Below are 13,054 nucleotides of genomic sequence, written 5' to 3'. Positions count from 1 at the left end.
TGACAACTCAAACTCATCAGATTAATATTTCACTGGTATCCGTCTTCCCCTACCTACTCTTTCCATATCTCTGCTGCACCCAATCACACCTTGTCAAACCTATATTGTGAGCTTTCTGATGCACAGAGTGTCTTATTACTTGTATGTAGAAAAACAACAACACTATGGGGCCCTGAAACTTTATATAATTTTGAATGGTAAATCATCTTCAATCTGAAGTAGGGAAAATGAAATGGAAGTAATAACTGCAAGAACACACACTTAAGACATGAAACCTAGAAAGTATAAGTTGCAGATTTATTATGGAAGCTTAACTTAAAAACCAAACTGCATAGTACAAAAGGTCTGTTATCTCTGCTCAAGGTGGAACAAGTTTCAAAATATATAATTTTTTAAAATTTGTTCAGTCAATACACAATCCTTTACAAAAACTGTATATCTGTCAGTACCCTCATTGCATTTATAAATACAAGATTTACACAGCACCTCCATCTGGAAAAAATTAAAACTCCTTACAAATATCTACATATATTTCATACATACAAAACATTCATAGGAGTACTTTGTTAAAGTCAGGTTTTGTTTAATGGTTCATTTACACTGCAACAAAATACATATAAATCTGTATAATTTTTCATAAAATGTCTAAAAATTAGCATAACACTTTGTAGACACTGAACTTCTTTAAACCAGCTTTTAGAAAACAACTTAATATGCATATTTCCTTGAGATTCAGCAGGCGAGACACATTGATATGAAGGCTAGATGAGAATAAATGCACACTAAGCAGCAGTTAAGGCAGGGGTGAAATTAGTGGAAGAGTTATTTTATACGGCAGATCAGTGACAAAATACAATAAATACACACAAGTCTTGATGTAAGTTGCCTCAGCATCCAGTTAACCAGCCCCCACATAAACGAAGAATGTCTACATTTGTGGTGCTATACAGTCAATCATTAATAACATTTTCTACTAGCAAAGCACTGACATTATCAGTGCTCACAGGTGCCAACTGGATTTTCTTTTCAGCCACTTCAGGTCAGACACTGTTCTGGAATGTGGGTTTAAGACTTGAATATGTCCTTCACTCATAGGCAAGTTTTACAGATTCCCTCATCTGTGAAAAGTAATTGTTTCATTTTATCAATGCCCTAAGGAGTCTACTGGATTTTTTATTAGTATGATACATAAATATTTGAGAATATGGGTTCAGGAATTTTAATCTGACCTTTAATCATCTGCAATATTTCAGATACTAAAACTATGTAGATTGGTCCCTTCCAAACCTAGAAGGGTTACACAGGGCCATACATCCAAAGAAAAGGCTTAAAATGCAAAACTTAACCTTTAACTATTTTGGCACGAACTGTAGTCTGCCTCAAACCTGCTTATTTTGTTTATAGTGACTATAGGGAATTGAATGTTCAAAATATTGTATTAAAGTTTATTCTCTGCAAGGTCTGTGTATTTAGGTTTTCAATCCAACATCAGGGCTTGAGATGGCATTTGCAGTTATATATCAGGTACAGGGGAAAAAAGGATTTGACCCTTACCCTGCCCTAGTACACAAAACAAAATACCACAGAAAGTGTTTGATAGTATGAACCCAAACTGGACACCAATATCCACAACAACATGTGATCTTCACTTGCACATTGCTCCATCCTCCCTTAAGAGACCAGAAGCTCACTGCATTCTGTCTTGTTTTCTGGGTTCACAGATCAGTGCATGAATTTTGATTTGCAGCCTCCTTTTTCAAAGCTAGCCCTCAGACACTGCTGTCTTGCAGCAATGGTTCAATGTCCTCATCACTGCCACGATCTGGGTTGTTGCTCTGGGCACTGCTGATGCTGTGCTTCCTGGTACAGCTGGCTTTACTGTGCTCAGGAATGAATAAGGCAACCAGAAAAGCTAGAAGAACTGCACATGCTCCAAACAGGAAAGGTGGGCCGGGGATGATAGCTCTCTGCAACAAAACAGGCAAATCAGAAAAATATGAAACTGAAATATCTACTTGATTAAAATATTACATCACTGCATCAGGAGGTAACAGGACAACAATTTTAAAAAGCTGTTTACTAAACGTATATCAAACTGCATGCTCAATTTGTATGTGCATTACAACTAGAGCTGGCTAAAATTTTCAGTGGACACTTCACTCCCTGAATAAAAAGTTTCATTCAACTGAAAACTATTTGTGAATTCATGTCAAGTTCAGATAGCTATGACTGAAAGCATTACCCTGAAGCAGTTCAACTAAAAACAAGATTAAAAACATGTTTTCGATTTTGTTTCTTTATGATATATAAAGATGCTAAAGCTATTGTAAAAATACCATACTAAGCCCATCTTTCTTTTTTATTTTTGTAATTAACAGAAGTGTCAGATCTCTCTCTTAACCTGAAGAGTGTCACGTAAAGACGTCACCTCAGCTTCAGCTCTCTGGCCTTCAGCAAAGGGGGCCCTCCAAAGATTCTGAGCAGGTCTTCCAGCAAAGATAGGGAAATGAGGATGTGATTTTAAGCTCAAGTAAAGAAGGAAAAAAACACCATATAGAATTCAAGAGGGTACATTTTTGGTTTTCTTTCTTAGTTTACCCTTAAAAAAAAATGCAAAGGAAAAATCTTCAAACTACTCTGTCTTGTTGACCAAAGAGTCGGTAACGAGCATGTGCTGCATAGTCTGCACTTCACCGTGTTCGCATGTATTCATGTCATTTGAGTAGCCCCATTTGATCACGTTAGTCTTTGATCTACCCGGTTCAGGCACTGTCATGTTCAGCAGTCTGTATCTGCCCCTCGGGGAAGGTCCTCTTAGGGTTCCAAATCTATTTCAGTGCAACTAACAATTTTACGGGGAAGGATAAAGAATGAAGAGCACCAAGTTTCACATCATAAATCAGTTTTAAGAATTGAATACAAATTGAATTGCAATGTGGTGGGATGACTGCCACACCCCTACATGAGAGGGGGCTAGAGTAAGCCAGAGCAGCTGCACAGGCCAGCAGCCAATCAGGAAAGGGCTTACTGAGAGCCAATCAAGTCCATGATTGGAGACAGCCAATCAGGGCTCAGCTTGGCCCTATATAAAGGCTGCCTAGGAGAGGCGCAAGCAGTCTCTCCCAGACCTTCAGAGGGAAAGGTCTGTCTCCTGAGTGAGGAGACCAGCACCTGGGACAGCGCAGTGCTGGGCAGACTCGGGGGAGGAGAAGGGAACTCCAGCCTGCTACCTGTCAGGCTGAAGGCCCTGAGGAAAGGGCCTAGCAGGTGCAGACAGGCCAACAAAAAGGGGAAGCAGCCCAGGGAGAGAGGCGCAAAAGGGGACAGGAGGAGGGCAGGAAGGCTGCCAAAGAGTCCCTGGGTCAGGACCCAGTGTAGAGGGTGGGCCTGCCCCCACCCACCGCTTCCCCCTTTCACAAGCACCCAGCTAGTGGATGAGGTGGTGATAGTGGACTGCACCAGACCCCTGATACTAGGGGTTAGACTTTGGGGTGTAGTTGACCACGGTGGCTGGGGCGCAAAGAAGGACTGCTGATAACACCAGACCCCCGGAAGGGAAATGTCCTGAAGAGGATGCCGCCAAGCAGGAAGCAACATGGGTCCAGACAACAAAGGAGCAGAGGACGGACGGGACACCACCAGCAGCAGATGCCCCACCAAGGACTGAGCTAATTCCCAGAGCAGCCAGCAGGAGGCTCCATCGTGATGAGTCCCAACCCCGTCACAAGCAGGCACACATTTTTGCCACAATTAACCCTATCAGCAGTGCAGACTGAAGAGAAGTTCACTACTGGGGGGATACGTTGAGCCAAATTATCTTCTTTCTATTCTTTATCTGTAAAGTGGGAGGCTAAGAACCACTGCTGTCAACCAAGTTTCAGTGGGTTCTCTCAGGCTGGCACCATCTTTGCAAGTTTCCAAGTCCTCCAAAGAGCTGCAGATAAATTTTTAAGGAGAAGCTTATATTTGAACAATAAGACTGTTCACAGGCTTCAGCTGACTTCCCTGGAAAGGAAATCTAACTTCTAGGATTAATAACCTGGACAGAAGATTTGATAGGGCTAAGCGTCATATCACAAAAAAACAGGTGGTAAAGAAAAGTTCAAGCACTGGGAAAACAGTATTTTAACACAAGAGCAACTCTGTCTTGGATGGGAAAACACAAATGATATTGGAAAACCAAATCTGTCACAGAATGAGAGTGTATTTGGGGCCCAGTAGAGAAAGCAACCACAAATCTTTTTGATTGTTACTGAAAAGGCAACTTTTTACGGAATTAGACTAAATATAAATCCTTTTTTTTACACACAGAAAAATGTTACAGGTTTCTCAGTCCAATCAGGGGAAATGGTCACTGAGACCAGTCGCACACATGCAGGATCCTAAAAGTATATTCTGCTTTGTGAAATCTTCAGAATGAAAGAAGCTCCACTTAACTAGAACCTTGCTCATCATCACTAATGATTGGAAGCAAACATGATTTAAAATATTGACAATTCTGCAACAAAGTGCACTTTTAAAATTTATTCTGGCAAGCGTAGCTTAGTTTTATGTATGACATAGTAATGAATGGAATGTGGAATCTTCTATAAAGGAAATGAATTCTTACTAATGTAAGATCTTAATACATCAATCTACTGTTAAATATTTGATTTCAAGTGCACAGAGATCATTAGGCCTCTTGGAAAGACACGGTTTTCAGGCAAGACTCGAAAGAAAGAGCGAGGGCTGAATGGGTCAGGGTAAAAGATAGCATAGACAGCCAAGGGAGCAGTAAAAGACAAGTGAGACAGCTAAACAAAGCTTTGAAAAAAGAGTGAAGGGGCAATAAAAACACAAGGTAAGCGGGGACACAGGCAAGAACAAAAAGCTTAAACTTTACAAGATAGACAAGGGGAAAGACAGCAAAGGCATTTCAAAAGCAACTACTTAGTATTACTGGAGGGAATCAAAAAGGGGTCAAAAGGTATTCATGCAAAATGTCAAAGAGTAGGGGCAAGTCTATTGAAGCATATTTTTCTCGAATGTCTACATTTAAAAAATGGTTGTGTAGAGTATGCTTCTCTTGTTATGATCACTCTAAAAACTACATGCCAAAGCCTTTTCATATTTGCATAATCAGACCTGTACTGTCATGTTCATGAGGAAACTAGCTGCAATTAAACTGAATTCTTTTAACCTCCCCATCAACAATAAATCAGGCGTATTATTGCATTGAAAATCATAGCTGCACACAAAGTTATTCTTATGTCAAAAGAAGTGTATTAGCTCCACTGTAATAACTAAAAACCAAAGCTATTACTTTGGCTCTAACATCTGTTATTTCCTTCTCTCTTCAAAGTGTCTCTTATGTAATTAAGAATAAAACTAAAGCATAGGAACAAATACCAGGAGTTCAAAACAAAGATATTTTAGTCATGCAAATTTGATATTTGTGACTGGAAAAAAATGGAAGGTGGCCATGGATTTACCTCATCACTAGGATCCTGCATGGTGTTATCATCAGAACTCTGGACAGGTGCCAATTCATTGAGCTCCACATGGAAGAGAAAGAATATGAAGCCATAGAGAGCTGGTCCAAGGCCGTTACACAGACCTCTGATTCCAGTTATTATTCCCTGGACAACACCTGTGAAAGGAAAAGGTAACGATAGTGAAGGCGGCAGCCTTTTCATGTACCATACATAAAAATAAGGGATGGTTAAAACAGCCCAAAATTTCTCTAATTACTGTTTAATTCTATCATGTAATAGATTAACCTTACCTTCCACATGAGAGGGTTTTAATAAATGCCTTCAAGGAAGGTTAGCTGGATTTTAGTTAGCTTCCACATGGGCACAGTTCACTCAATATATTAATGTGCTGCTAGCAACATTTTCAATTCTGAAACTGAGGGGTCTGAATTAGAAGTTATCAAAATTTCCCAGCTATAATGGGTGAGCTCAGCCTCCATGCTCTCTCTAACTCAACTTCTCTCCACACTTATTCTGAATAAGAGGCTTAAGATGATATTTGCCTTAGCTAAAAGATAGTTCGCCTTGGTTATAAACAAACAAGTAAATTTCTACCTGCAAAATACTCCCTGTTAAGCTATGGACTAACGTTTTGTGTCCCATCAGTAACATCCTGCTCTTGTCTGATCCTCCTCAGATAAATCTTATTCCTGCTCCAACTCTGGGGTAGCCGAAGATCAAAGTATTGAATAAATAAAGGTATGCCCACATTTGTAGCAGTTTCTGACAGATACTAATTTATCTATTATTACTTTAACAAGTGCCATTATTAAGCACTGCCTGTGTACAAGGGGATGCTGTATAAGACAAAAGAAGCCACTCTGTCTTGACGAGCTTACAAACTAAAGAGACAGACATGAACAAAACAGATCTTGAGATTGGTGTGAACTATTTTTCAATTACATGGAGACCATTTTTACTGACAAAGGTAGTATAAAATCAGGGAAAGAGTGATTCTCATGAGCCGCTGGAACAAAAAGAAAGTAGGGAAGAATCCTTTTAGCTTTAGTGAGTGAAAGTCATTTAGTTTTCTTTAGTTTCTGTTCAGTTTGGGTGGAACTATGTGTAATTACAATGGCTGTTTTCTCTCCACTAGATGGCATAACTTCACACTGGAATTTTATAAACCCTTTCATGTACAGCTTTCTAGGTGGCTTTGAATGAACAGTGCACAGCTTTATTTTCCCCTAACTTCCTCAGAACTCTAGGGTGACCAGACATCCCGATTTTATAGGGACAGTCCTGATTTTTGGATCTTTTTCTTATACAGGCTCCTATTACTCCCCACCCCCGTCCTGATTTTTCACACTTGCTGTCTTGTCACCCTACGGAATTCTTCCCTGCTACTTTTAACTGTTTACTGCTTGAAAAAACTATTCCTTCCACAATACTAAAAACCAACAAGGACAATGCCTCATTTGAAACTTAGTTCACTCTTAGAATATAATCACTGTAAACTGTGTTAAGCCTACAGAAAACTACCATCAAATGTATACAAATACCACCTTTCCCAACAGAAGACTGCCTCCTAGGCTGTATCCTTTCTTTACTTTCTGTCTTGCCCATTCTACCATGCATTCCTCATTTGTTTGTTCTAACTTTAGACTGTAAACCCATCAGGGCAGGGATTTGATTGTTAAATTTGCCTTTAAAGCACTACGGCACTATAGAATATAGCTCATTTTACCAGTATTAACTGCTGACTTTCACTTTAAAGCAAGTGCAGGTTTACTTCTTTCCCCAACTTTGGAATAAACATGCATGCACACAGCCCACCCCTTCTACCATGTCTTCATTATTCCGGCTTCCCTAGAGAGAGAGGTTATGAAGTTTGTCTTTTATATTTTTGAAAGACACTTAGAGCAAATCGGGCCACCCTCTTTCCCTGGCAAGGAACAAAAAGAAAATGTTTCTTATATACATAAGGTAATAAATCAGATAATAGGAAAATGGGGACTCAGCTGTTAAGAGAAAGATGGTACTGCTATACTAGTGCTGGTTGTTCAGAGTCATAGAATGATTTTTAAAAAGTGGAGAGGAAAAACCATAAAAGGTACTGTAACAACTTACTTTTATTTTCTAGCATCTTTAAAGGCAATTATTTAATGAGATGACTGCACTGTTCAGAGCAATGCTTTTCAGGAAATAATAAAAGGCACGTATGCCTGATGTGCATCCACCTCTCTCCACAATACCCAGAGACAAACTTTCATTCCTCCTGACAAAAACTAATTACCTCCTTTGTCATCTTATTTGAAGAGCACAGCTAGATAGGTATTATGGTTTAAGAAAGAAAATTGGTCCAAGGAAAATAATTTTTCAGGCGCATCAAGACGAATTTACTGAACTTACCTTGTTGATCTGGCTCTGCATTTCGCGAAACCAAAGCACTGATTGCTGGAAACGTAATACTTGACATGGCTGCTACAGCTCCTGCTGCCCACATCATCCTGCGTTGATTGAAATATATATTTTGTTCAAAATTTAAAGCAGCAATACTTTTAGGTACAAAAGGATTTCCCCAAATAAGCAAGAATACAAACAAAACATTTTCAGGTTCCTCAATTAGGGTCTGTTCTTAAAACTGTCACTAAACCATTCACCATTAAGTACCCAAAGATGTAATTTTTGTAATGGCTACACATTTACAATTTAGTTATTTTCTTCTCTTACAATTTGTCAAACCTCAGAGTCTCTCCTATTTATGTTTTTCTGTGTTACACTGAGCTCATTGAAATTAATTGATTTGATTCAACCCAAGTTCAGATGAGGTGAACACAATATTATTGATGCTGCCTTGTCCTCTGTTAGAAAAAGGTCATACCAAGTAGCAAATTCAGTAAATCTACTGCATGGATAGGTGCATGCAAGGTTCTGCCAGGCTCCTTCAAAATAGCTACGTTTTATTAAATCCCATCCTGATTGAGTTTATTTAATATCCCTCAAGTTAACTGAATAGGTTCTGAGGTGATATTCACTATACGGGGCAGAGCACATATTAATAGGAGAATATGCATTTTCTAGTGTGGCTTTTGAACAGCTTGTCTTCCTGTTCTTCTACTTCACCATCAAATCCAGTTCCAGAATTCACCTCATGTTTTTGCACAGAGCCTAAAAATCTCTGTTTAGCTGCTACTACTCTAGGTAAAGCTGCTCTCTAGCTCATCTCACTTGTTACGAAGAGCTATGGTGAAAAAGTTGGTGAGGCGTTCTTCACTACAGTACAGAAGGGGTTGCTACTCCAAAAAGGAAAGAGCTTTTGCCTCAGTGGCCCTAACTGGTAGAGCTGTTTGGAAAGAAGTTAGGAAGGGGTTCTACACAGCACCTAAAGCTTAAAAACAAAAAACCACCAAACTCCCCCCAAAAAAACCTGTCACTGCATGCATCTGACAGGGTAGGAGATGGCCAATAACTGGTAGACAAAAGCAACCTAATGAGAATAGCAAGCAGCCTGTGCTCCATAATAAGTTTGTGTGCTGAAATAGATTAGTTGGGCAAGCCAGACTGAACAGTCTTGCTGGTATCCAACTTCAACAGCAAGTTTATCAAAGTAAAAACAGACCAAACTTTTCCTAAAATGATACTTCAAAAACGCTCAATACTTTCTATAAAAGGGAAAGATGGGCAGAGATCAAGCTGGCAGCCCACATCTGCAAACATCCAGAACTGTTAACGGGAATCAAAGGACTAAACTATAAGAACACCTTAAATGTGCTGATATGGTAAGAAAACTAACTATTAGGATGTCTAGCACTCCTGAATGTTTGTGGAACAGTAAGAGGCAAATAAATAATCAAAAGGATTAATAAATTCAAGTCCTTGCTATACATGACTAATTGCTACAAGCATCTGAAACAACGCTTAAAGGAATAAGTACACTGATTGCTCATCTAACAGACTAATCATCTGTTATCTCTTGTTGCTTGCTTTGGAGAGAGACAGGTTATGAAAGCTACTCTAAAGACTAATTTCAGAATGAATAAATATGATCACCAAAAACTTTTTTTTTTTTTTTTTGCACTCTTAGATGCATTTGCTTTTTTGTCTTAACTCAAGCAATACAGCTAGCCTCAGGAAAAAAAGGTGCTCGTTTTAAAGCATGGTAAGTCGTAACTCTAGGAAAAAGTCAAGTGCAACTTAAAAATTAGGAGTCAAGTTATACACCAAATCAATGTAATGTATTTGAAGGACAAGTGTATTATGTTCTGAAAGAAAATAATGTTAAATGTTCAAAGTAGTGGGAGATTTTGGAAAAAAATACTTTAAAGCCCCATGAAATTTGTGCAGCTCAGGAGACGTGCTTACCAAGGTTGAGATCCAAAACCATACCAGGTCAGTTGGAGTATTTGGAAGCCAAGGCCAAGGAGGACCGTATTCTTGTTCCCTATTGACCTCATCAGGATACTGAGGAACACGGTCTGTAAAAATAAGGAACGAATTCAGTGAGAAGCATTTTAAACTTGAGACCTTTAATACAGCTTCCACTTTTACAGGAAACAATCCAAGAGAAGCTCCACTATTGCTGTTTACATTCAATTAACTGAACTCTGACTGTTATGACATTTTTGTATTTAATAACCCAAACAGACACCTGATTTGATCCACAATTTGATGCACAGCTAGTACTCAAAGCATAACCAGAAACATTTTTAAATACCTTTTCAAGAAAGGTAGCGATTTCCCTTCGTGTTAGTAACTGAGTTTATTACAAAATTTAAAATGTTAAGTATTGAACGCAGAACAGTGATTCTTTGGTTTTCTGGAATACGCAGATATCTAGCATGCAGAGGTTCTTCCTGCCATTTCCTCAAACTAGAGTTCAGTTTTAGTAAGTCTCACAAAAGGATTAGTCAGCCATCCCAGGAAATTTGAGAACAAGTTGAGCAGACGTTTATTTCCAGAGGGTTTTCAAGAATCAAAGATGGATGCTTTGCTCACTGAAATCCAATGTTAAATCCCATTTTTTCTTCTGTATGCAGAATGAAGGACTGCATTTCACTCTGTGCCTTCTCCTGTCCTACCTCTCAGTTCCACACACACTCTTCCTCACTTCCACTGTGAGGGACACCCTATGGAGAAGGAGTCAACTGTGGGGGCACAGGAGCCTCAGCCAGTGAAGGCCCAGTGGTGATCCCTGTGGGAAGGGAAGCCCACTAATCCAAACCAGGAGACAAGTACTTCCCAATAGAGCTCTCTGCAAGGCAGGTACTGCCAACAGTGCATTGTGCCTGAGAGCAGAAAATATCCAAGACACTGCTGGAAACCCATCTTACATACAACACTCCCAACACAGTAGGAGGGAAGCAAACCATATCTGTATTTCTGTAATACACCACAATTTTTCACTTATTATATTATTCTGCTATTGGTCTTTATTTTTATTCACTGTCCCCATATTTAACTGTATTGGTAGACATCATGAAAATATTTCAGTAGCAAAGTTAGAACTAAATCATCTGCCATGTGAGTAATCTTTGTGCGTGCAGGGTCTCAACATTTTAAGCGGCTAAATTTACCCATTTATATTGAGCTGATGTGCATTTTACAAATATAAAAGTTAAAAGGAATCCATTTCTATATCCTCATTTGAAAAAAAAATTTTTGTTAAATTGTGGGAAACCAGTCAAGAAATAAATTTTGTATTGTGTTTTGAAAGCAGTTCAGTTAGTTGCCATTTTAATCTCTTGCCGAAATAAGGGCCAAAATCTTGGTCCAGCTGTTGAAAGAATCCCATTTTAATAAGCTTGCACATCTCACACTTCTGAAATTAAGTTCCATGGATTCTGAGGCACACCGTTACCACCAGAGGTCATGGAGAGAGGCCACCTCTCAGGAGGAATCTGAATGAACAGATATTCCTTTACTGAACAAATCTATTCTGAGGCTTTAAAGGGTGGAAAGGACCTTACCTATACATAATTGCAACATGTCAAAAATGACACATCGGTAACATTCACCTGATTGGTTATACTCCTGCAACTTTGGGGAAATATGTTCAAGAAATGGACTGTATTAGGTTGGACTCATTTAATATGTTTTGTAGAGGAGTTTTATTATCGCAACTCTAACAGATGTGATTATATATGCATACTGAAATCCCTTAATTTTTCTTCTTTGTTTATCCAAAGAGTCAACAGAATTTCTAAAAAAGCTATTAGGATCACACTTACCTGAGCTATTATAGACAGAATTCCTACTACAGCTATGAATGCTGCTATGGTAGCAGGACCAAAACCTATAATCTGAAAGAAGATAATATAAATTTATAAATACAGTAAAACAAATACTAGTTACAGATAATTAGTTAAAACAGTTCCATATAAAGATGGCATTTATAAACACTGGAACACAACTACTTCAGTAAGAACTACTGTATATACTCGTTCATTAGCCCGTTCGTTTATAAGATGACACCCCCACCAAGATGGTTAGATAAAAATAGCAGAAACTGCATGACTCTTTCCTAAGTCGACCCTATATTTCAGGGGTTGGAAAAAACTTTGGCTCTCGGCACATCAGGATAAGCCGCTGGCAGGTCGGGACGTTTTGTTTACTTGGGGCGACTGCAGGCACAGAGCCCCTCAGCTCCCAGTGTCTGCGATTTGCCATTCCCAGCCAATGGGAGCTACAGAAAGTGCCTGCAGATGCTTCAAGTAAACAAAACGTCCTGACCCGCCAGTGGCTTACCCTGACAGGCCAGGAGCCAAAGTCCGCCGATCCCTGCTATATTTTAAAAGCTGGCATCACAAGAAACACTCAAAAGTTTTGCTAGAATTATTTTAATGTAATCTAACGAAAAAACCTGTTCCAATAATAACTGAACAAATATGTATTTGCCTTCGAAATGACAGTCAATATTCAAAATCAGTGGATATTTAAAACAAGTAACTTAGAACAATATAAGACTTTTAAAAGTCTTAAAATCTTTCAAAGTCTGAAACAGTCTCTGATTCACCAAACAGTTCATTAAACTTGGCTTCAGTCACAGTTGCACCTGCATTGTCATAGCAGATGTCGGGAGTGTCGTCTTCAGAGTCAGATTCCTTCTTATCATCAGCCTCTGTTGTGTCATCAAATATGGTATCATATTCTGACCCGTCGAGTGCATTGCTGATACAGCATTTCCTAAATGAATTTTCTACCATTTCTGAGAATGGACACCCATGCGTCCTTGATCCACTGGGTGACCAGATTGATTTTGGGCTTCATAAGATTCCCGCCTTTTGTCAACTTCGCCATGCCTGAACACATCCATTCAGACCACATTCTGCATAGCCTGTCTTTAAAGGGTTTGTTCAGGCAGACATCAAGCGTTTGTAGAACTGAAGTTAAGCCTCCAGGCATTACAACCAAAGCAGTCTTCATATTTTTGGCCATATTTTTCACCACATCCGTCTTGTGTGCCCTGAACATGTCCCAAACGATCATAGCCTGTTTCTTGAAAAGCGCTCCTGGTCTCTTCTTCCACACTTTTTCCAGCCATTCAATAGTCCCACTTTCATCCATCCATCCCTTTCATGTGCACTTACGATGACACCAGC

At 39.2% G+C, this 13,054-nt stretch overlaps 1 protein-coding gene across 2 annotated transcripts in view; it reads right to left on the bottom strand.

The window, feature by feature from the left end:
• Nucleotides 1-278: 278 nt before the first annotated feature.
• MFSD14B (major facilitator superfamily domain containing 14B) overlaps nucleotides 279-13,054 on the bottom strand; it is a 50,386-nt gene continuing 37,610 nt past the window's right edge. Inside the window, exons 8-12 of one of the 2 annotated variants that reach the window (XM_050945855.1) lie at nucleotides 11,684-11,755; nucleotides 9,819-9,931; nucleotides 7,866-7,963; nucleotides 5,472-5,629; nucleotides 279-1,967 (exon numbers count right to left, since the gene is read on the bottom strand). In XM_050945855.1, coding sequence (XP_050801812.1) covers nucleotides 1,770-1,967; nucleotides 5,472-5,629; nucleotides 7,866-7,963; nucleotides 9,819-9,931; nucleotides 11,684-11,755 — 639 coding nt within the window. In that variant the 3' untranslated portion in view covers nucleotides 279-1,769. The remainder of the gene's footprint in view (nucleotides 1,968-5,471; nucleotides 5,630-7,865; nucleotides 7,964-9,818; nucleotides 9,932-11,683; nucleotides 11,756-13,054) is intronic. The other variant, XM_050945856.1, reaches the window with a different exon arrangement.

The sequence above is a fragment of the Gopherus flavomarginatus genome, chromosome 3 (assembly GCF_025201925.1).
Source record: "Gopherus flavomarginatus isolate rGopFla2 chromosome 3, rGopFla2.mat.asm, whole genome shotgun sequence".
NCBI lineage: Eukaryota > Metazoa > Chordata > Testudines > Testudinidae > Gopherus > Gopherus flavomarginatus.
This window is presented reverse-complemented; position numbering and strand designations above follow the sequence as displayed.